The sequence below is a fragment of the Solea senegalensis genome, linkage group LG21, assembly GCF_019176455.1.
Source record: "Solea senegalensis isolate Sse05_10M linkage group LG21, IFAPA_SoseM_1, whole genome shotgun sequence".
Taxonomy (NCBI): domain Eukaryota; kingdom Metazoa; phylum Chordata; class Actinopteri; order Pleuronectiformes; family Soleidae; genus Solea; species Solea senegalensis.
Window position 1 is genome coordinate 289,233 of NC_058040.1, and position 24,309 is coordinate 313,541.

At 39.3% G+C, this 24,309-nt stretch overlaps 3 protein-coding genes across 5 annotated transcripts; 1 reads left to right on the top strand and 2 right to left on the bottom strand.

The window, feature by feature from the left end:
- Positions 1-967: 967 nt before the first annotated feature.
- Positions 968-14,416, bottom strand: znf532 (zinc finger protein 532). Of its 2 annotated transcripts, XM_044012613.1 has the most exons (9): positions 13,273-14,416; positions 7,613-9,911; positions 6,836-7,017; positions 5,909-6,085; positions 3,976-4,138; positions 3,531-3,833; positions 3,303-3,415; positions 2,653-2,776; positions 968-2,530 (listed from the first exon to the last, which is right to left on the bottom strand). In XM_044012613.1, the coding sequence occupies exons 2-9, from the start codon at positions 9,878-9,880 to the stop codon at positions 2,027-2,029; spliced, it is 3,834 nt and encodes a 1,277-aa protein (XP_043868548.1). In that variant the 5' UTR covers positions 9,881-9,911; positions 13,273-14,416; the 3' UTR covers positions 968-2,026. The 2 variants fall into 2 exon arrangements, with proteins under 2 accessions (XP_043868548.1, XP_043868549.1); XM_044012614.1 differs by lacking the exon at positions 13,273-14,416 and having other exon boundaries at positions 7,613-10,572.
- LOC122758430 (gastrin-releasing peptide) lies at positions 5,955-20,405 on the top strand. 2 transcript variants are annotated; one of them, XM_044012616.1, is made up of 6 exons: positions 5,955-6,018; positions 10,814-10,974; positions 11,136-11,197; positions 19,296-19,476; positions 19,769-19,980; positions 20,058-20,405. In XM_044012616.1, the coding sequence occupies exons 4-6, from the start codon at positions 19,320-19,322 to the stop codon at positions 20,109-20,111; spliced, it is 423 nt and encodes a 140-aa protein (XP_043868551.1). In that variant the 5' UTR covers positions 5,955-6,018; positions 10,814-10,974; positions 11,136-11,197; positions 19,296-19,319; the 3' UTR covers positions 20,112-20,405. The 2 variants fall into 2 exon arrangements, with proteins under 2 accessions (XP_043868551.1, XP_043868552.1); XM_044012617.1 differs by lacking the exon at positions 5,955-6,018 and adding an exon at positions 9,668-9,920.
- A 710-nt stretch (positions 20,406-21,115) lies between these two features.
- On the bottom strand, positions 21,116-24,309 carry rx3 (retinal homeobox gene 3). Its single transcript, XM_044012615.1, has 3 exons — positions 23,436-24,309; positions 22,593-22,831; positions 21,116-21,870 (listed from the first exon to the last, which is right to left on the bottom strand). The coding sequence occupies exons 1-3, from the start codon at positions 23,701-23,703 to the stop codon at positions 21,427-21,429; spliced, it is 951 nt and encodes a 316-aa protein (XP_043868550.1). The 5' UTR covers positions 23,704-24,309; the 3' UTR covers positions 21,116-21,426.

Genomic DNA, 24,309 nt, shown 5'->3' on the forward strand with positions numbered 1-24,309 from the left:
TGGACTTGGAGGAAATCGCTGCTTTTGTGGAGGGGATATGAATCCATATGCTGTAAGGCACTGGGGGCCTCAGTATGTGTACTGCCGGCGTCGGAGACACCGTGCTCACCGGACCTCGATCCAAAATCATAATTATCAGTCGGATTGTTTCTTGAGAAAGTAAGACAGTAAGAAAGTTGTTATTTTATCAGGTGAGAGGAATAGGACATTTTACAGCTAAAGAGAGACCCTCCAATACAACAATGAGGCGCTATAGAACGGAAATACACTGAATATCTTTATTTTCACGACATCTTCTCTGGGAACACTGACAGTCCCACAAGTGCTCTGGCAGAACAACGTGTGAGGTAATATTTGTTCGCTTGTCTTCACATTTGACGTACACACGTGCCCACTGACACACTACACAGGGTTTCATTTGTCATGAACAGCAGCGCTTGAGGTCACACACCACTGAAATTATAGTATCGATGTCAAAGCTTGCAGCGATTATCAGCATGCAAATGGAACACACAAAACATGTGTTTAATGTGGAAAAGAAAGGCCTTGTCCTTCTCAAACAGCATCGAAAAAAAACCTTCATTGCTAAATGTTTTACAGTCTGATTCGTTACATCATGTTGAGCATGTTGTTTTGTGTTGTGGCTTTGCAGAGGCCCCCCGTGGACCCATGTAGTCATGGAGAGACGTATCATCTTACCAAAGCAAGATATATTTTTACACCATGTCGTTGTGCAGTCTACCCTCCCTCCTTATAGTCCTGGGACAGAACCGGGGGGAGAATAGTGCTGCGCATGAAAGAAGTGTGCGTCACGACCACGTGTTGTTTGTGTAAGCTGAGGAATGCTTATTCAAAGTCTGCAGCAGGTGTGTCAAGGGAACACGCCGCAAATGAATGACGAGACTCATTTTCCCTAATTATGAGTCTAATTATAAAATAAAACATAATAATAACACAAATACTAGCATTAGATTGTTGAGCTCTTTATTTGATCAGAGACCTTTCAACCCACAGTTTTTAGGTTCAAATTGAGTCAGTGAAAACTAAAGAGAGAATCTCTCAATTTGTAAATGAATTAACAGTGCCAATTATTACCTTGAGGAGAAATAAATACTGAGCTATCTAAGATGAAGTCCTGCACATGTGTAGCGGTGTTTGGCAATAAAGTACAATTGCTATGTTTTTTATTGGTAAATTTTGTTTACATGCACTGGTTAAAAAAGACCACAGACATTATAGGATGTGTTTATATTTTTGTCAAAAGAATTACTGTCAAGAATATTCATTATGACTTATTTGTTTTTTTAAATAAATTTAGAAAAAAGTAACAAAAAGACAAAACCTCTTGCTATTGATAGGTATGAAAATCAGGATTATTGGAAGTTCATTTTCATTATTCCACCGTGACAAATGTGTTATACGGTAAAGAAATAGTTTCTTTTTATATATCAAACAAATATCCAGATAAATATATATATATTTTTTTAAATCTAAATGAGCTGCCAGTATGTTACAGGTGTGAAAGATCAGTTTCAAAACAAAGTCATATTTGGCCCATGTATTTGTCTTTAAAACCCAAAAGCATTATTTTGAATTCTTTTTAATATAGTTTTTTGTTGTAAGTGTATGATAACTCCATGGGGTTATACGGTGAAGCATCTTAGGGTAGGCTTGAGAGTATGAGAAGGAGACCAGGGTCACAGTTTAGCTGTAGAAGCCAAGAAAGCCTTAGATAAAAGTATTTCTGTAATTATGAAATAAAAAACAAACAAGACAAAAACATAAAGAATACATGAATGGTCAACCTATAAGTTGAAACTGAAGGCCTGAATCTATCTAATTTAAAAATTATTTTTAACCAGACATTCATTAGACATTAGCAGCATTTGCAACGCTGCTACTGTATGAGGATTAATCCCATATTGCATGAATACATTCCATAGTTCTTTCTTTCTTTCTTTTTTAATGTCTATACAAGGTGTATAATGTACAGTATATACATTTATAACACCAGTGCTGTGAGTTTTCACTTCTCAGCTGTGATCAGTCTCTTGGATTTGATGAATGCCATCCCATGTGTCCTCATGTGAGTATTCAAGTTTGCCTCTGTTTCAAACGTCTTTCCACACACTTTGCATTTGCATTTCTCATCCATGACGCCCAGCTGGTTCTCTCTCTGACTCTCATCACCATACTCCTCCTCCTCCTCCTCCTTGCCCCGTCCATTGTATCTGGCAAGGCCGTGAGGCTCCTTCAGCCGATGGACGATGAAGAGGTGCCGGGCCAGTGAGCAATGGGATGTGTAGCACAGGCCACACTCCTGACACTGGTCGGATGAACCATTGGACTTGTGCAGGGGGATGTGTTTTTGGAAAGTGCTAATATCCTCAGTGGTGAAACCGCAGAGTGCACACTTGTGAACTTTGAGGATATTTACCTTGAGTCTCTTCAGTGGCTGTGAGTCTGAAGCCCTGGAGTTTATACTGGGAGACCCTTCATCCTCCTCTGGCTTCCTTTTGGGGCTGGGGGACTGTAGAGGTGATTGAGAGAGTAGATTAGGATTGACAGGAAAATCATAATCTTGCGAGGTAAACTGAATTCAAAAGGAGGACTCCCCCAAATGGCTGTGCAGTATGTCTGCAAACAGAGTACCGTTTTCTTGTGATGTAAAACTTCCACGTTCTTCCCCTCTGGTTCTTTGACGCCATGCATCGGCTGAACGTGCTGCTCTAGCAGAACTCTTTTAGTGAATGGCTGACTGAGAGTTGGACAGTGCCTGTCAAAGCACAACAAAATCAATTCAGTATGTTGTTGTTGTACGTGATGTTGGAAATAACTATAAACTAAATGATTGTGCTAGTCGTTCAAAACTGGACTTTTAACCCTAGAACTCAGAGAATTTAGGCTGCTTTTTGCCATTACTATGTTTAAACGTGCAGCATATACAGAGGCTATAAGACGTAGAGTGTCTTATATCCTTTTTTTCAGCACAACCTAGACAATCTGATAATAAATAAAATAAAAACATCAAATATATAAACACACCTGAGCAAAAAGTACTTAAAATATTTCAAATTGGGTTGAATTTGTGAAATTTAGAAGTATGTCACCGTTCAAAGTTTCAAAACGGTCTATTTTTTGTATATTGCATGCTTTCATGCTTTTGTATATTATGCTCTCGTGCTTGGATGCTTGCCAAATTAAACAGCATGGAAATATACTGAATGTCTCATGTCCTCCTTTTCTACTCGTCCATCTCATGTGCCTCTGACATCAACAATGAGTACTGTCGCTGCACTCACAGGCAATCGTTGACCTTCTGCAACCCTTCATGCTTAAGACGGTTATGTCGGCAAAGACTGTGGGAGGAGCTGAAGGACTTGTCACACTGTCGACATGGATGCTTCTTCAAGATCTGCAACGTGAGCATGAGAATGAGAAATGAAACATCATTAATGAGGTGGATTCTTTCATTTGTGTATCCAATCATATGGTATCTTGAACCTGAACTTAAACGGTCAGATATTCACCTTGCCATGTTCACGTCTCACATGAGCCACAAAGACCTCACGGGCAGTGAAGGGAGCACTGCAGTCTCCACATGTGTATCCTGAGTTCTTCAGGTCTGCTGATCCCCTACTGTTGTTATTTTTCTGTGGTGAAGGTAAACCCTTTTTTTCTCCTTTCTTCTTACTGTTGACATTTTCTACGTCATCCTTGTTATTATTACTGGGGCAGTTGGTACTGTTGGAATTAGTTGGCTTGACACTGAGAGGAAGATTAATGCCCAAGTTTGGTGGATCCTCAGTGGTCTTCAGGGTTCCATGAATAGTCTGGATGAAACACAAATGTTGTATGTATACTGTATGTATGTATGTCATTTATATTATTGTCTGATACAGCATGAAGTTAAATTTCATACTAAGAGAATACTTTCAGAAGGGTAATGATAATCACTTTTTTTTTAATGCCTACCTTGATATGGTCCAACATCAGTTGCTTCTGTGTGTAGTGCATGGAGCAATCAGGGCACCTGAAGACTGAAACTTTGTGATTGATGACATGCTGGTCGAAGTGTGTGTAGAGCAGGGACTGCAGCGTGAACACGGTTTCACACATGGAACACTTATATATCACCCTAAAGGAAAACGACACAACAAAATCATTCATTTCTTTGCACTGCAAGAAGTTGACTGACAGTCACTGAACAAAGTGAGTGAAATGAGTAGTGGAGTTACTGATAACTCAGTTTTAATGTGAATCTACATTCAGCTATGAGTTTGCCTTAATGTTTATTGTTTTGACTAAAATGTTTATTTATTCCTGTGTGGCCGGTGGGAAAACATTTTTTATTAATACCACTAGAGGGCACTTTTGCGCTATGTTAATCCCCTGAGGGCGCAAGGACTTTTGGGTAATGATTTCATGAGAGACGATGGGGATTGCACACGTGGAGTGTTCTCAGGTGGACATTGCCAGCACTTTTGAAGGTAAATAAGCGCTGGACATTTTGAGTTCATCCCAACTACATTTGTGACGTTTTTGATTGATGTTTTGGTACTTTTTCAATGTAAATAGAGCTGCAACTAACGATTATTTTCATAATCGATTAATCTGTCAATTGTTTTCTCAAAGAAAACCTTAAAAGTGGATCGGTGTTTGTAAAACCTGGAAATGATGATGATGATGATGTTGTTCTAAAATGTCTTGTTTTGCCCACAAAGCAAAATGATTAACTTTTAATGATTTCTTTGATATCCAGAGCAAGAAATTAAGAAAATATTAACATTTAAGAAGCTTAAAATTTAATCATGAAAAAAAAGCTTAAAACTGATTCATCAATAGTTTCAGCTGTAAATGTAAATAGATTTCACTCAGGCCATTTGGGGAACAGATTCACCATTGCAATGCTGTGTAATGTCCTCTGCCCACTGTTGGCACTCCTCAACAGCTCCATATTCTAGTATTGTTATCCTCTAAATTCTTATTTTCACAATCAGAAACTTGTGAGTGTAAAATTGCAGATTGTGAATTGTGTTTGTTGTGTGTGTTAAACCATTTACACTGTCAAGTTCATTTTATTTGTTTTTTGAAGACACTAGTTACTTACTATTGTGAGGCATTTCAGTTTGTTTTTTATTTACCAAAAGTGTTCCTTCTTATATCGCAGCAGATGTTTTATTTTGAAATCTGACCTTCTCTCATTACAGATCAATTCACTTCCTGTCATGATTCCACGCCCACCAGTGTGATTACATACGGCCCTCATTACTTTCACCTGTGCTTCAGCTTAGTGTTTTCGATACCTTTGCATACAGGGCTAAGCCAACTGTACTGTGGTGTGTTACTGTGAAATAAGGAATTCTCAGGTATTTAATGTAAACTTGTATGTTAGGATGTCAGTTTTTGACCACTGTAGCACTGAATGCCATTTAGATTTTTTGAGGAGAAATAATTACCATTCTATGAAGAACATCAAGGTCTCTTTTATGAACAAACACCATCATCACAATACTTCAAAGCAAGGTTTTGCGTAAAGCTGCAACTAATGATTATTGCCATAATTGATTAATCTGTCGATTAATTGATGAATCGTTTGGTCCATAAAATATCAGAAAACCTTAAAAAATGTTGATCGGTGTTAATCAAACCTGGAGACGATGTTCTTTGTTCCCCAGAGCAAAGAAATGAAGAAAATATTCACGTTTAAGAAGCTTAAACAACCAGAAATCTTGTTTTAATCATGAAAAAAAACTTTAAAAAATTAAGGACAAACAAAGGGTTTACCGCTAACATTAATTAGGCTTGTGCTGTTGTTTTAGTGTAAGCGAAGTTCACACTAACAAAACTGACACTTGCATAGTTCTGTATGTGCTGTACATATTGCAGATACAGCATGCAGACCTACTTGGGCTCTCCTGCTTTCACTCCTGGATGCTGTGTATATGCGTGGGAATGTGTGCCAGGTGCAGACTTGAAGGCCATAGGGCACAGAGGACATTTGTAGAAGATCTCACAGTGAGTATTCTGGATGTGGGACTTGAGGGTTGCATCATCGGCAAAGATCACACTACAATGGAAACAGCTGGGTTGGGGATGGTGGAGGCAGAGCGAGAGAAATTAGACCGGTTATACAAACTTAATACTTATACAAACTAAATTAGACTTTAAAGGAGTACTTCACCGATTTGCATTTAGCTTTGTGTTACTAGAATCGGGGTAGTATTTTTGAAAAATTGTGCTTCCCAACCTCAGTTTCCCCTGAGTCGAGAAATATCTTCATTCTTTTTTTTGTTAAGTGCCCACCAGTGACACTTGGTCCGAGGCTTGAGACTGCAACGCTAATTCTGCACTTTTTAGGCCCACTCGGACGGGACCTTATTCCCAGAATGTAAACAGTGTCTGCCATCTTTGCTAACAGTTACGCTTACAGGACCAAGTAACAAAGAAAAGAATGAAGATATTTCTCAACTCAGGGGCAACTGCGGTTGGGAAGTACAACTTTTCAAAAATACTACCCTCATTTTAGTAATACAAAACAAATGCAAATGTCTGAGTCACAATTTATCCACAAAAATGATGTCCCACTTGAGAAAAAAATGGTGTCATGAAAGCAAGGCGATTGCAGTTTCAGTTGTCTGCTTTAGCTTGACATATATATATTTATGGAAATACTAATTTACATAGAATATGTGATATGTAGAATTTAAAAATTTCTCCAACCTAAAAACCTAATCTTAAGATTAGAAAATTATGGTTAAGGAATTAAAAAAACAAAAAACTTAAACTATCAAAACTGAAATGCATAATATTATTTTACTAAAGTCAGACTGACCGGTAGCCGACTCTTCGAGTGCAGTGTAGGCAGTTCCTTGTGACATGTGACTGGAAGTGGGCAGATCTGCAGCTGGCACCACACTCAGGACAGATGTATGGAGATTTGTGCTGATGGATTCGCTGGTGTGACAGAAAACTGCACTGATTTGGTAAAAGCATTTGGCATATGGTGCATGTTTTCTGTAGGTACAGAAGAGAGAAAAAGTTTAAATGTCTTTGAATTGACTGGAGGGTTACCTTACCTCAAACATTACGTTTACATGCATAGTTTAATTGAGCTAAGGCCTGGCGCTGTAAGCTAGTGCCTCATTTCCTACTTCCAGGTCAAAGACCGAATTTTGCTGCATGCGCAGAACTCCAAGTCTGACTCCAGTTGGACTAAGCGTATACATGCACAAGTAATCGGACTGTGAATCACTTTATCCAGATATGTTAGTCCAACTAAGAGTAGCTCGATTTTAACGTTTGACATTAAGAAAACCAAATGATTGTCCTAGTCCGACTAGAATCAGACTTTCAACATGCATGTAAATGCACCAATTGTGTTTCTGATTGTGTCTACTTGTGCAAATACATGTTGTGTCCCACAATATTGAATAATCCAGAGATCTTTACATTACACAAGAAAAGGTCCCGATAAAACAATGTTCAGTGGCAGCAAATGTTTCAAAACCATATGACGTTTCAAAAATAAAAAACTGGTAACACGAGTGACATTAAAAACTGAACTGAACAATTTCACGATACAGTTGAAACCATGAAAACATATACACACCTGGCCACTCTTGGACACCTGTTGATAGTGCATGGCCAATGAGCCGTCATCATGAAACATTTCATTACACTCCGAGCACTTAAGACTCTGTTTGCAGAGCTTTGATGCGCCATTGTCCAAGGGCATTGCTGCCACAAGAGGAGCTTTACATGAAGCTGAAATCACTGCAGTTGGGGACACACTAACGGTACCTTTCTCTATGACTGGACTTGTGGTTGCTTGCATTTGGGGATTTGAGGTGGTACTAGTGACACTGGCTGGGCTTGTTGACAATGTGCTCATCTGTGCTGCAGAGATGGGTTTTAGAATTAGATGCGAGCACTGCATGACAACCCCTTTGTCCTTGTGGCCCCTGGCATGAGACAAGAGTCTGCATTTGTTATAAAACACTAGGTTTTTGGCACAGTGGTTGCAGGTGACTTCTATCTGTACACTACGACGTTCATAGTGCTGCGTTAGGCTCCTCTCAAGAGCGAATGAATCCCCACACTCCAGGCACTTGTAACCATGCAAGGGTAGAGAGATGCAGGCTGAAGTTGGTGGGGAGAGGTTGGGGATGTACACAGGAACAGGGTTTAAGCTACTTAGGACTTGATTAAAGGCTTCCACTACAGAACTTTGAGAGCTAGTGAACACTTGAACCCTAGAGACATTCTTTGAGCCCTGACCAGTGAGACCTGTCTGGCGCTTAACACATTGTGGTTGTTGATTGCTGTGTTTGGAGGAAAACAGGGCTGGTTGGAGATCGCACATAGCAGGAGATTCAGACTGAGGCAGAAGGTTGACTTCACGATGATGGACTGTTTTTGGCACAAGACTGGCACTGGTCAGGCTGGAGGCAGGTAACATGGCAGTCTGTTGCTGGATGACATTAGTAGCTTTCAAGATGACACTGCTGGCACCTTGCACTGATGCAGCAGGGATGACTGTTGCTTTGACTGTGGTGTTGTTAGCCAGCTTAAGGTTGATGACTTGTGAACCTGCTGTCTTCACTGCAGAGACAGGCAAGAAAGCTGTTGCTATAGGTTTAATAGTCATTTGCTTGGTTATTTCAATTGAAGGCCCTCCAGTTGTGGTTACCATTGTGGTAGGCAAAGAGGATCTTGTGGGGGATGAGAAAACGGCCTTGGTTGTTGTGATGAGAGATGGACTATTATCTCCTTTTTTCAGATCTTCAGGGTCAAACTCTGGTAGGACTCTGGTGACAGTGTGCTTGATCTGTCCAGATGAGGTCTTGATTGTTTTGATCCGAACCTTTGGGATGACTGGAGCTGTGTCAGTGCTTGAGGAAGGGGACTCTTTGCTGCCGCTGTCATTAGTGACACTGAAGGTGCTGTGTTGTTGTCTTGTTAGCAGTCTTGTTGCAAATTCTAGGGCTGACTCACATTCCTGTGGTTTCTGTGGAGCTTTGTGATGTTCATTGGCCTTGTTGGATTCTTTCCGTGTTATAGGAGAATCCAAAACATCCACAGCTGTAGTTTTGGCCTTTTCAGCACTGAGGGCTGTAATTGCTGTAATACAAGATGAAGGTTTTGCCTTGTGGCACTCCTCACTGTGAGGCTTTAAGTCCTTATGTTCCACCTTGGATAAACCTGTATCAGAGGATTTTTTAGACTTTGATCCCCCAAGTGTGCCTCCATTACTATTGTTTTGATCAGGATTTGTGTCTATTTTTTCCATGGTCTTAGACATACTGTCCACTGATACAGAAGATTTGTGACTCTGATGGTCTCTTTTAGTAGTGGACATTAAGTCTGAGTGACCAACCTGACCATACATAGGGTCATCCATCTCAATTTTATCATTCTCAAACTCTTCAGTACTGGAGATGAGGCTGAACTGATTGCATGCAGATGCTTGGTTGTTATGTGGCTGTCCTTCCTCCCTGGAAGCCTTCCATCGTTTCTTGTTGTAAGAAGTACTTGGTGGTGTACCTTTCAGGAGGCCATTATGAAGTCCATTGCAAGTTCCAACAGAAAGGGGTTGAGGATGGGATCGGATATATCCATCCCTCACAGATTTGGTTGCACCATGCTCAGGGATGTCTGTGTTTCTGGTATTCTTGACAATTACACTAATTCCAATGTCATGCCCTGTTGATGGGCTGTGGCCCTTATCTTCATTTGTAGTGACCCCACTGGATTGCTTGAGCTGTCCATCGTGGATGTCATGATGCTCAGAGTCAATCGCAGCTTTTGGGTCCACCATGTCAGGGATGTCAAAGGCCGCCAGCAGGTCATCAAAGTCTGGTGTCTTCATATCTCCCATGGTCCTGCTCCTGTTCTGATGTGGAGATCACCTGGGGAATGTGGGTAAAAGAGCGACTAGTAACATCATTCCAAAATGTGACATTTTGGAATGAATACATTCAGTCATACAGGGATTGTGATACAAATGAATAATGTAGAGAGAAGGAAACATAATTTAATGTAATCACTGTAAAGTACTATTACTCCTGTAACAGTAAACTGACACAATTTACAATACAGACGATTCCTTGTGTTTTGGTGTTGAAGCTTTTTTTTACCCCTTCGCTTGTCAATTTTATAATTAGATAATCAAATGCTATGTATTAATTCTCGTCAGGTTGAATGTACTATATGTCATGGCAAACATCTCTGCAGATCATCATTTAAAGCTAAATAATGTGTTAATCAATGGTAAAATGTAATAGACAGAAGACTATTGGCTATCGATGTCAACATATTTTGTAAAGTCAGCCGTGTATACTTTTACATTATATTAGAAGCAAAATGCTATGTGTAGTCATTGTACTTGTGACAGTTTTTTTTAAAGCTTGGTCAGAGAGTAATAGACCTATTTTCTGTGCAATTCATGCAGCATTACAAGCAATACTTACTAGAATATATTCAATATGTAAGGTCTTCTCCTGCCAGCACTGACATGATTGGCGATAAATGATGATGACTATGATTATGGTAATTATGATCTATCCATGCAACAAGCAAAAGAGCGAAAGGTAACAATGGTCATGATGTGAGGAGTCATATTTTTCTATTATGACTGACAGTATTCACTTTATCGTTAAAAAATGGTGTATTGTGTTCATGTGATTTCATGAAAGTGGTCTTTAATTGAACACTTTAAGTTGTGAGGTTTTGTTTCAATTTATATATTTAATAATACAATTGTGACATAAGACAACTTCATTTTTAGCCTCATTTTTTTTGCCCACATCAGTTTGCCTACACACCAGGAAATGTTACCTCCACCCTCCCTGGAAGTGCTCTCTTGCTGCCAGCTCTCCAGAAAACTGCGCCAACCCTACACGTCAAGCCTTACAGTTCCTTTGAAACCGGCACCACCAGATCCAGTAATGGTGTCTTTCCCTGGGCCTTAAGGTGAGCAAACACTAACAAACAGTAAACGGCATCCTATTCAGGTTTTCCACAGTCTCTGTTTCTGTTTTATGTCATGTTTTCAAAAATGCTTTGACCAGGGTTATCGCACTGTATGTTATGAAATAAAAACTAATAATTATACAATTTCTGTTCTATTTCAGCAACACACGAGAGGAACCAACGTGTTGCTTGATGAATTAATAAACTGTGATGCTGAGCAGGAGTGAGTGATATTTTTTTGTCATATTTACAAATGAAATTGCACTGTGTCTGGAAGAGTTGTGTTTTTGCTCCAGGACAAAGAGCATAAACATAACACGGTAAATCTTGTGTTTTGCAGTTTTATTTGTCACCACATGGTGTGCCAGTGTACACAATCCATACAACACAGCCTGTAAGGTGTTTTGTTTTGGTTTTTGTGCTTGCTTATTGTGTTTACTGTTGGGTTTCCTTCTCTTTACAATATTAAGGCAAGGTTCCTGCCTTACTACGTGCACTGCCTTGAGATAATATACAGTATGTTATTTGGTGCTATACAAATACAACTGAATTGAATTGAACTGAATCCAGAAAATAATGGAACATGTTTTTGATCGTAAAATAATCATTTCTTAAGGACAAAAACATGTTCCAAAAACTTAAGTCTCAAGTATTTAATGTGGCCTACTCTTACACTTGAACAGGAGCAGGACCCTGATGTTAATGGCAAAACCTCTGGTTGTCCTAATTCATATCAAAAAATCTCTGCTGTAATAAAGGTCTATTCTAAGCTACTGGCTACTGTAACTTAAACTGCATTTCAAGAAGAAAATAAAGAAAACCATATTTTTCAGTAGTGCAAACATGTTTAATACAAATAACAGTGCAAACAGGAATGATGTCAAAACACGGAATAATTTCAAGACAAAAAATAAAAACAAAAGACATAAGAAATTTGAAAGTTTAATATTATATTCAACTTTGAAAAGACTCCCTCTGCCTGCAATTTGCCCTGTAGTTGTTGTCTCTCAAGCATTCCACCCACAAATGTTATTTTTTCCCACTCATGTATTTTTGCCAGTTTACCTTCTCATCTCGCCACGATGGATTACCGTCAGAGGTTCTTGTTTTGCACTGACTCGATCACAAATATCTCAAAATAAGGAACAAAGTGCGTTCCGTATCCGTTCAATACGGAACAAATCTGTATTTCATGGACCATTTGGCAAGTGGAAAGGACACTGTTGCCAGTTGAAAAATAATCCAACAAACTTTCTATGAACTGGTTTACTGGGTTATGGGTTTAGTTTGCGTTATTTACTGTTTTCAAAGGCAACTGGTTTTGTTTCAGAAGAGAACTGCTGTAAATGAAAGAGTTGGGCTTGCAGGTTTTAAGTTAAACTCTGTGCTGAATTCAATTTTTGTAATAGACTACTAATAGGCAATAGAAGTCATAGTGAGGAGGTTATTTTGTGTGGTTATGGATATAGGATTACATCACTGTCTCAGTACAGATTAACACTTTTAAACTTTGAAAATGAATATCTCACATCATTCCAACCTAAATGCCAAAGATCACAAAATAACAAGGCTCGTGGTCGCAGTACAGTATATTACATTTAGATCTAATGCAGATCTACCACATTTGTCCTTGAAGAGAAAAAGATATTCACTCTTAAATCATTACACGTATGTGTTGCTATAATTCAAATATAATTGATTACGAGAGTTTCTCTTCATAAGATATATGGAGGACAGTGTGAAATGTAAATAGGAACGCAGTGACTGAAGAAGAGGCTTTTTATAAGACGATACTGAATCTTTTGTGTAATGAAAGATTGAATGTTGTCAGTGTATACATTTGTAAATAAAACTAGTGTAGAACGTGTTTGGATTAGTCAGCAAAATGCCCTGGCTTTTAAAATAATTTGGTGTTGGGGACAAATGGCATGATCAATGAGCTGCACTGCTCCATGGTCAGCATTTTCCTTTGTTTCAAAATGCAACGGTTTTCGATCTAAATGATAAGGGAGGTTCACTAATAAGGAAAGGAGAGATAAATGTTATGTAGAGACAGAGAGGTGAGAAATGCATTGAGGTGACGAAATGGCTGCTGAGCTGTGAGAAGCTGCAGCAGGGTGAGAGAAAGGCCTCATGGAAAGAACAGCGAGCAACTGCCATGATGGATTAAACAGACACATGAAAACACAACACAGAACAACAGTTTAATACACATGCACTCTGCTCCAAACACTGTAAAAGACATTTACAAATTTACAAACTCAGATAAATGAATGTAAAATAACAGCCGCTCCTCACCCTCTTGCCTCCGTCGCTCTCCAGGCACTAGCCAAACCTTTTGTTTCTTCCTTCCATCCTGCAACATACACAGTCACAACTATTCTAACCCAAATTAAATCACCATCCACTCTTTAGGGAAAACACAGTTCCTGTTTCTTTCTAATTAGCATGAGGCCCAGCACAGAGGGTCATGCTATATCCATGGATCTGGTGAGTGGTGGTGGTCCTGGTAATGATCCTCCTCACTCACTCTGCACCACTAGCAGCACACAGATATACAAAACAGATGGATCATGCTCCTGTGTGTGTGTGTGTGTGTGTGTGTGTGTGTGTGTGTGCAAGCGTGTGCATACAGAGGCAGGCTGTAAGCGGCCCTCCCTGCTCCCCTTGCTGTGAGCCGTGCTGCACGCCAACATCGAGCCAGTGGTGAGCTGCAGCAGCCCGGTCTGTACCTGTGCCGTGGTCATCAGTGGCTGAAATATGAAGGGCGACCATGGAGTAGCCCAGGCTATCGCTATCCCACAGTGGAGCACAGAGATGGCATTGTTCCTCTGTCAACCCTCAGCCTCAAACTGGTTTCGGCTGGTTTCCCACTCACACTGCATATAAAAGCGCCGTGCTGCAATATGGCCTCAGAAACACACGCAGAAGCACTGTTACCATTTCCCAAGAAAGATTGCACCATTATTAATTTTTTTTACCAAACTACCTGTATATTGTTAGAAATATTTTGTGAATCATAGATTGGATACATGGTTTGAAGAGATTCCCTGTAGTAGCTGGCATCTCCATCTGCTTCTTCATTATATATCCCTAAAACATGTTTGTACGTTCGGACACGAGCAAATACACATACAAACAAAATCACGGGGTAAGAATGGAAAGAAAATGCAGTTAAATTAATTGCAAAATGATGGCAAATGGTGACAGCAACTTCATTAACTGCGAATGGGGGAAAAAAAGAGTATAGGCAACCATTTTGTGAGTAGAAGCTCAGTTCACAACCTTGGCCTGTTCTCTACTGCCCCCAAGGAATCTAAAAGCCCAACATACACATGGGTTCACACCAGCCTCTCGTGCATCTCACTCACTCCCAGGTTTTCCTTCAAATGCATGCTTTCCAATATATGCCACCAAAGGGACGCACATAAACATTACATGTATATATGTATATATATTTATATATATATATATATATATATATATATATATATATACATATATACATATATATATATGTGGAGAGAGAGAGAGAGAGAGAGAGAGGTAAATATGGCATACCCTTGGTAGATTTTTTTTTCCACTCAGGGATATTCAAGGAAAAAAAAGGTCTTCCTGTAGAGGCCTCAGCACCTGCCTTCAAACAAACCCAATTATTCCAGCCCCCACTCTCCTCCTCCTCCTCCTCCTCCCCTCCTCCCACTCTCCTTCACTAGGTCAGTCCTAGATTTTAGTCCCAGTCCGGGCCTTGCTTTGCCGTGAAGCCCCCGTCACCACCATCACCACCATGACTGTGCATGAAAGGATGGCTGGAGAAAGGGGGCAGTGTTCAGCAGGCAAATCGGGCCTTTTGTCTCCGTCTGTGCAGGGAAGGACTCTCCTCTCTGGCTCTGGAGCAGCAGCAGCAGCAGCAGCAGCAGCTGAGACATAGGAGAGAGAGAGGGATGGAGAGATGGAGACGCAGACAGAGGGAGGTGGAGGAAATAGAGATGAAGAAATGAAAATTTGCAGGAATATAAGAGCTTGATTAAATGCTTTTGGCCTCTGCTGTAGCATAATATTTACTTGGTCTTTTAGTAGACCAAAACTGTGCTGCTCATTTATTAACCACGACTAGGAAGAGAGAGCATATGAGTCCAGTCTTAGCTGCACCTACACTGGCTCTTTAGAGTTGACTTTAAGCTCCTCCTCCTTGTATACAAAGCCCTTCATGGGCTCATTGGACGATACCAGCTGTCAATCACACTGATGCCCACTTAGTTTCCTCTAAACAAGAACATAAAATGACATCACGTGCATGTGAGATGACAAAGAAGGCGCTAACCCTGTCCTTCATTATAATGTGTTTGCTCTGTGTTGATTTCTCAAAGTCTATTCATAAAACAACATGGAAATAGAGAATCCGAGGCGCCTGACTGAACAGCAGGTGATGATATCAGCAATGTGACTAAAAGCAGAGACCTTATAATAGCATAAATGACAGTTTTTTGACATCGCCTTGCTGAAAGTAATTGGCTCATTTTTATTTATTCATGTCGTGTCTTCAGAGTCATGACACCACATTTAAGGCACTCAGCGTATCCATCATAAGACTCTCATTTGGAGAGAATGAATAGAAATGTGTGCACAGGAAACCGACAGGTCCAGTCACAGTTCACTCATAGAAAGATGTTTTAGCCTGAGGACACATGGTAAATAAATTACACTAATCCATATTTACTAACAAAATCTTAATTCAATCTGTTAATGGTAATACGTGTGATTGTTTCATGGTTTATCATGGTCATCTTCCTTAAAGTCCACCTATAGTGCCACCTGGTGTCTTTAGTCTCCACAAATGACTTAGAGGATTTTGAAGATTTGTACCGACGCGTTGCCCATAATCTTCTTATAAAATTGAGATGAGATGAGAAACTTGTGTAAATATTCCATGTTGCTCCGCCTGATCAATAAGACACTTATTTATTTGTTTGTTTCTTTATTTATTAATTTGTTGTTGCTGATATTTCGGGCCAAAAAATGTCCTGTGAGTAAGTGGTTTTGTCCATTTCTCCAGTATAACCTTCAATATCTGGCAGTTACAATTAACTGCATGTTAAAATGGTGTATTTACAATTTAAAATTAAGAAAAACGAAAAGTATATTGAAACACTTAAATAACAATAACCACATGTTGACTTTGACGTGCAACTTCTCAGCGTTCAGAAACCGCTGGATTTTTTCTGAGAGCACAAACCGTTGCGTAATTGCGGTAATGCAGAGTGCGCTTGCGCAAACGTGTCGTCTGCGATGCGCTCCGTGTTAGAGGGTTAATATTAAACTTGTCCTATAGTGCCATGTATAAATGTACCTCGCTATTATTGTGCATTCAATACTAAGCTATTGAAATAATAATAATAATATACAGGTTCATATTTATTTTTTGAAGGAACAATGAGTATGGTGGCCGTGCCACTGCCATTTATAAACATACCTCGTTAATCATGCATACAAGCTTTTCAAATTGACGTTTTTATTTTAAACAGGAATGTGGAATTGAAAATGAACGATAGCGAAGAGTGCCACTGCCGTGCATAAAGATATCTGTTATCCTTCGGAGCCATTCAAATTGTTGACACAGGACAGACCCCCTGCAGTACCTCTGCGGACCCCCTAGGTGTCACACACCCCCTGTTGAAGACCTCTGCTCTAAATGATTGTGAGAGTGAATGGTTGTTTGAACTAGTGACCTGTCCAGGGTCACCTTTTGCCCTATGACAGGTCACTATGTACATGCATGTTTGATCAAATAGGACTCATCCTGTTTTGTTAAGGTTAATCTTGTATGAGGATGTGATACATTATGAGCCAAAGATACTCTTTAATTTCCTGCTGGGATGTGTGTGAGGCTGTGACGTGACAATACCCTGAGGACCTCTCAACCTATTCAATGCAAAATGTTACTTAACCTGCAAACGCACAAAGACACCTAATCAGTCCACATCTATTCTTTCCCTGCGGCGATCTGTATGTCAATACTGTCATGAAAGGGATCAGTCAAGTACGAGAATTTCACACAGTTGCACAGGTGGATACTGTTGACCTTTCCGGAGGGTTCGGTACACTGTAATAAGCTGTACCGATAAATGATGTAGATGGTGCATGAGGTCTCACATGCTGTGTGGTCAAATATTTGGAAAAAGTGCACAATAGGTGTTGTATGCGGCGAAAATATTCATCATCCTGTTTGACGTGATCGTGAACACGTTTTCATTTATATATAAGTGCATTTCTAAAGTAACATTTTTTTTTTAGAAAGAACCAGAAACACTGTCAACTTCACTTGTCAACTATACTTAGTTATTATCTATTGAAATGATGACTCACACAACATTTAAATTTTTATTTTAGTTGTAATGATGTATTCACACACTCAAGCACTGATTTTTCTTTTGTGAGAATATACTTTGCCAAAATCGCATACTAACATTTAGCAGTTTTGACATTTCTTAGATGTCTGTTAGTGTAGTTACAGGTTTTGTGGAGTTTTATTTTATTTTAGTACAATATTTATACTGTTTTATTACATCATTACAATTTTTATTACATTGCATGTGTAAAGTTTGTTTTACTACTTGCCACAAAAGTTGTTTATGGCTCCAGGGGAGCCAGTGATGTCACTCGAGTTACCCTCGGTGTCTGAAGAGAGGGGGTTTTAAATGCAAGAGGTCAGCCAAAAAACAAACAAAATGTTTAAGATGATTAACTATTACACTAAAATGTCTGCTTAATTGTCAATATAATAAAACTTACACAACACATAGATAGACATAGATAGACCCCAGGTGGTTCTCAAGCACCTGCATGTAATGCCCTTGGATCAGTTGAAGGCATTTTTTCCCCTCTAATTTTATATTTTATTTTATTTGTTGTATAAAATAGCATAAATTCTCAATTAAATGTGTGAATTGTCATTTCCATGAGACCAATTTTATTTTATACATGTCGTGTAGGCCTATTAAAGGTCCAGTGTGTAAGAATTACGGATAGGCATTCCATGCGAAACATATTTCTAAATTCATATCTAATAATTAGCTGAAAAAATTTCGAAAAATAAGTTCCTGAGCCATTGGTTAATGTGACAATGTCGCTATACCAAACTATAAATATGTCATAACTTGATACATACATTTCTGGCCAAATGTGTTCAGTGACACAGAAATGTTTTCTCCATAGACTATGCATTACATAGACACCTCACAATCACAAGTATATACTCGCTGATCTCATCTGATCTGATGCTGAATACAATACAGTTTCAGTTTCTATAAAAAAGCAGGGAAATTGCCCTTTATGTCATTGCTGGTAAATTGCTGTGGGAATTATATGCAACTCCTTATATGGACATCCTGGAGGCGTGCGTACAGGTCACATCTTCAGGCTTTACAAATGTGTTTTTTTTTCGTCTTCTTAGGCGTTGCTGATTTTTTTTAACCAGGAGTAGCCAGGCAGACTTTGAACTGTGACATTTCCAAATTTCCAAATTTCAATTTTTAAAAGTTTGAGTACTGTTTTGCTCAGGTGTGCTCATATAGTTGGTGAATTTCATCAGAGTGCCTATACCTTGTGCTGAAAAAAAGGAGAGAAGACACTCTATACATTATGTATATGTATATGTATGTATATATATATATATATATATATATATATATATATATATATATGTATATACATGTTATATATATCTGTATATACATGTTTATAACAGTAATGGAAAAAAATTATTTGAATTTTTGAATTTGAACTTTTTCTTATTATTGTTATCATTATTGTTATTATTATTATCATTATTGTTGTTATTCTTATTATTATGTGGGGAGGCCTGTTTTGCACTGTGCATGCCACTACTGTGGACATCTTCAAACTTTTTCCCCCCACAGTGGCTGCAGTTTCCCCCTCTGCGCACACGCGCGTTGTGACGGAAGCCATTACTCATAAGTCCCTGTCCATCATCGTGAAATGACGGTGACAATCCTTGGGCAAACATTAAGCAATGGCCTAATAATTACAGGCTTTATAGATGATCATTTGTCATCGTCTTTTTTCCTCATGGTACTTAAAAGCGCCGCTGACGCACAGCTGTGTCAGGGACGAGGGGCCACTTTAACTTTCAGCATTTTGTCGTTGGCATCAAAGGCTCCGGGGATTGGTCCTTATTTTCTCCGTCTCTGCAGCATCGACTCACACTCGCTCACTATGTTGGAGATTTAAAGTTAGATCGAGCTTGTTTACAACTGGAGCAACTTTTAGGACTTGACTATTTCATAAACCTGCTGTTTTAGATCCGACATTCGTCTCCTGATAACATGGGCGAAGGGTCCTTTCGCCTTCCATTAACTTCCAGACCAGTGTGGCCACTTCTTATTCTGCTGGCTTCATGTATCTGCGTGTTGAACTGTTCACAAAGTCCAGCTGCAGCTATCGTTGGAAAAATCTACCCACGAGGCAATCACTGGGCAGTAGGTAAGGGAAACTTTCACATCAGATCGAAAATATTTGTTGATTTAAAGTATTTTAATGGTTGTTTTATTACACAAAGATGCATAAATACTCAAATTAAAGCTAAATAGCAAATTAACCCCTATAATGTTTGATTCAGAACAATATACTGAACCCAGCACATCCATACATGCGTAATGAAATTATTATTGTTATTATTATTGCAGTTTTTCTGACTGATAGTTGTGGTAAACTTATCTGCAGTTAATCAGAGTGTAACTGATCAATCTTCATGCATCTCTGTCCAACGCTCCAGGTCATTTAATGGGAAAGAAGAGCCTGTCTGAGCTGCAGGAAATGAACCGTGACAGTGACTACCTCACACCCTCCGACACAGAGCTGGGTCAATATGAGCCACTGATGAAGGCTCTGATGCAACAAAGGAACCAAAAGCAGAAGCCACAACCTGCAGACAGGCTGCTGCACCTGGACAGCAGCTGGAGAAAAGAGAACAAATATCTCAAAGAGGTCAGTCTTTAGATCTTACCTGCTTATATCCATTTACCAGTATAAATTATTGTGCTCTTTCCCAATGTCTGTAATAGGTGTCAGAACTGCTCCTTCTGGCTCTGAGACTGCGAGGCAATGACTCCACTTGAAGGCAAGATGGATCATGTTTGAAGAAACATCTACTCCACTAAACCCTTGCCCTGTAATCCATACTGAAATGTTTTTTCTGTTGTAAGAAAATGAAGTTTATTTAATCATTCATTTCAACGTTCTGATTATGACGATCATGTTGGATTGCTGACTGGCCTGTATAAATGTAATGTGTGTGATATCTGCACTGGCATTGCTTCATGATAATTTTACACAGCAGCTGTGGCTCTGGTCACTCTACCAGTGCAGTAACTGGCTTGTACCACCAGATGGCACAAAATATACATTTTTGAAAGAGGTGGGGGTTTACCACCGATTCAAGGGAATACAAATCACTACAACATTTGAATGGATTTTTCTGTCCAGAATAAAGAAACACTCTTTAAAGACAGACATCTTTCTTTTAGGCCAAATGACAGTCTTCTGTCATATTCGGTGATACACTTTCACCCCCCATAATTATCTGCCTAATACCAAGAGTGAATGAATATGAAATTAGTGGCCTGAGAGTTGATGCCATTTCTTCAAAACACACCCTTTGTGTTCAGTAATGCTGCCTTAATTCAAATACATACAACTGCAGAAAAGCCTTTGAAAGCCTGCAGCCACCCCCCCCGACAAACTTCTCCACATATTCACTCTTGTCAAAAGGCTTTTTTCCCTACAATTTGTTTTTAATGTTATTTACCTTATTCATCTCTGTTGAGTTTGTACATATTCCGTCTTATACATATAGTGCAATTAATGATGTCCACAAATCACTCCAGGTCATAAGTGCCACTCTTTTATATACTTACTAGTGAGTCTTAATCATTAAAGGACTTTACTGACAAATCTGCGTGGTTCAAATAGTACTCTCTCTTTTTTTGGTTTTATATAAAAAGTGTTTATTATATAAAGAAAGTGTTCACATCTGATAAAGTGTTAATGATTATAAACAACATGTGGAGATTGAGAAGTGCTCCATTTTTACGACAGTGGAATAAATACACACTGGTAAAAATGGAATCTGTAATTCTGTATTTGTCATATATTGGCAACTAAACAGCAGGTGAGAACAAAGCTGGTCTGAATAAACACAAAAGGTTAACAGTGGTGTCGGTTGCAGAGAAGATAAAGGAGAAGGAAAAACACATTAGGAATTGTAAGTTGTACAGTAACTTCATTATGTGTCAAAACTTTTCAGAGGGTCAACAATGTCTGTAATCCTAGATGGAAACTGTGCTCCTCACTTTTCATAAAAACCCTGTCATCAGGAAGAGGAAGTCAGTTTTCCAAAAGAAGCAGTAATGTCCATTTCTGACGTCCGCAGCATCACCACGTCTTCCCAATAGACTGGATGTGCTCCTTCGCCTTCATCCTCAGTGAGGCAATACTAGAGTTCCTTGGATCAGCAGAGCACTGGTATGCAGGCGGTGTGGGGCACATAGAGCTGATGTGGGGCAGGTGAGGACTCTGTCCCAGAGCTGGGCAGCTGAGAAAGGAGGCTGGCAATGAGGGCATGGAGGACGGAGGGGAAGGGGTGTAGGCTCCCGGGAGACCCTGAGAGCTGCTGATGAATCCCGGGAGGGACTGCAGGGAAGTGGAGCTGGTGATGGGAGTGGAGAGCCAGGGGTCCAACTGCAGACCAGAGCTCAGCGTGCTAGTGGGAGAGCGGCTCAACGAGAGCAGAGAGGATGAGGTGTCCTGGAGCTTGATGGAACTCACCTCCAGCTTCTCCTGCCGACGCCACTTGGCCCGTCGGTTTTGGAACCACACCTGGTAGAAGAGAAGAAAGTGGCAGGTGTTCAGTTTTATTTTACTTCAAACTTCGAGCTGCAACTAATGATTATTTTCAAAATCGGTTAGTCTGACGATTATTTTCTCAATTGAGTAATTGTTAGGTGCATAAAATGCCCTTTTTTTAAAAAAAAACCTGGAAGTGATGATGTTCTCATTTTTTGAGCAAAGACACCAGAAAAATATTCACATTTAAGGAGCTGAAAAATCAGAAAAGCTGTTTTATCATCAAAATACCCTCAAACCTATTATCAAAATAGTTGATGATTAATTTTGTCAATCGATGAATAATTGAGTAAGACATACTTCAAATCAAAACAACTTCATTTATCCCAGTAAAGGCAACTGGAAGCTGCAGCTCATCAAAGATTAACACACAAAAACAAGTTTAAAACAATGTAACCTGAACCAATAGAATATATATTATGTAAATGATAATATAGAATTTACAACTAGTAAAATATAAGTCCAGAGATGAGTTAAGTTGTGTTATACAATCAATGATGACACACTGAAATTTATTAACTTTATGTATTTGTGACTCCAAAATAAGTGTAATTAATGCCAGTTAATGACATTTTCTTAATTAGATTTTTTTAAAAGTCAAAAACAAGACAAAAAAAATGCACAATGACAAAAAACGAGATGAAAATAACTATAATAATATATACATATTATGCTTTTATTTTCTGGTACTCTACCTGCACTCGGACCTCCGGTAGATTGACTTTCATCGCCAGCTCCTCCCTGCTGTACACGTCCGGATAGTGGGACTTCTCGAACGCTCTTTCCAGCTCGTGCAGTTGGAAGGTGGTAAACGTGGTTCGGTTCCGTCGGTGTTTCTTTTTGGGGTTTTCGTCGTCGGACAGTTTGCCGTCGTCTCTGTCCGGCGAGTCCGGGCACACTGACGCGTCAGCGGCGCCGCCGGCACAACACTCACCTGTGGAGGGAAAGAAAGTGAAAGTCAAATATTCATAATATGAAACAATATACATTACATACGTTTACTTGTATGCTATTATATAGGGTTGAAACAAGTGGCCCCAAAGCATTGTCATGATTAATAAATAAATAAATAAATAAAATCACTGATCAACTTGATGTCAATAAAATGTCATATAATTTAAGATTGTTTGAGTCCAGAAAAAAACTGTTGAACATTTTTATATTGATATAAAAAAATATCGCAATATAAATTGTTATTGAATTACTGCTCAGCCTTATATCAACTGTATAAACCAACTGTACATTTAATCAGTGATGCTGATCAATTATTTTTCTATTCTAAATCTTGTAGCTCAAGAATTCTACTACTACTAATAATGATGACGTTTATAATAATAATAATAATAATAATAATAATATTAATAATAATAATAATGATAATAAACAACCCCAGAGTAAAAAAGAAACAAATATTAGAATACGCGCGACGTAAAATAAAGTTGTTGGTTTTTTTTTTTAATTCAACAGATCCAAACTTTTACGCGCACACTTGGATCTCCCGATTGTGCCATTTGGAGAAACGCGCTGGATCCACTTACTGTCAAAACTGTCCGAGTACAGACTTTTCTTCACTGAAGCCGTGATCACGTTCCCGTTGCGCTCCGCATCTTTGAGCTGCAGAACTTTTCCGCTCATGCTGTAGGCTGAGGCTGACTTGTGGAAGATGGTGTCCTCTTTAACTCCCAGTATAGCCTCGATGCTGTGGACCGTGGACGGGTTGTTCCCGTGACTCTGGAGCGAACCTGCGGAAGCAGACAGGCGCTCATCCATCATCATGACTTGGGAGGTTGATCCAAGAAGCCACATTTGTCGTTGAAGTAAAAAAAAAAAGAAAAAAGAAAGAATAAAAAGATGGTAAAAAAAAATCAAAAAATCACAACAACTTCTGTCCAAATGAATGTGCGGGGGTTTTATCGTGTTTGATAAAGTTGTAGATTTCAAATTACAGCCTGGGGGATGATGGAGAACACCCGATACATCCGTCCTGCCCTGTGCTTATGGAGCATCTTCAGAAGGGGCTTTTTAAAGTAGCGCCCCCTGCGCGACCCCCTGCTCGTGCTGCACGTCAGAGAGAGGACGTCCTTTTCGATTTGGCCTCGCTGGATTTAGGGGTTTAGATTGTGCAGCCGCGCACCGTCTCCTCTCACTCTCAAGTGCATCAGTCAGTCGCTGCTGGCTCTTAACCATCTTACATAAATCTTAAAACCATCTTTCCACTCCTCCAGATGTCATGTCATGTCAGTCTGTCTTCAAAAAAGAAGAGGAAGATTAGGCAAACAGATTAAGGTACAACAAAATCATAATTCCAAGATTTATGATCAGAACATGGATTGCAAGATGACAGCTTAAGTGTCAACAAATTGTTGCCCAAAATTTTAATTTAGTTGAGGAATAATTTGTTGACCCAAAGAA

Coding starts and splice junctions, on each gene's coding strand:
- znf532 (XM_044012613.1), bottom strand. CDS start 9,880: ATGGGAGATATGAAGACACCAGACTTTGATGACCTGCTGGCGGCCTTT. Junction 7,018..7,612: donor AGGTGTCCAAGAGTGGCCAG/GTGTGTATATGT, acceptor CTGTACCTACAG/AAAACATGCACCATATGCCA. Junction 3,834..3,975: donor TGATGTTGGACCATATCAAG/GTAGGCATTAAA, acceptor TGTTTCATCCAG/ACTATTCATGGAACCCTGAA.
- LOC122758430 (XM_044012616.1), top strand. CDS start 19,320: ATGGGCGAAGGGTCCTTTCGCCTTCCATTAACTTCCAGACCAGTGTGG. Junction 19,477..19,768: donor AGGCAATCACTGGGCAGTAG/GTAAGGGAAACT, acceptor CCAACGCTCCAG/GTCATTTAATGGGAAAGAAG. Junction 19,981..20,057: donor AGAACAAATATCTCAAAGAG/GTCAGTCTTTAG, acceptor TGTCTGTAATAG/GTGTCAGAACTGCTCCTTCT.
- rx3 (XM_044012615.1), bottom strand. CDS start 23,703: ATGTGGCTTCTTGGATCAACCTCCCAAGTCATGATGATGGATGAGCGC. Junction 22,832..23,435: donor GTACTCGGACAGTTTTGACA/GTAAGTGGATCC, acceptor TTCCCTCCACAG/GTGAGTGTTGTGCCGGCGGC. Junction 21,871..22,592: donor TACCGGAGGTCCGAGTGCAG/GTAGAGTACCAG, acceptor CTCTTCTACCAG/GTGTGGTTCCAAAACCGACG.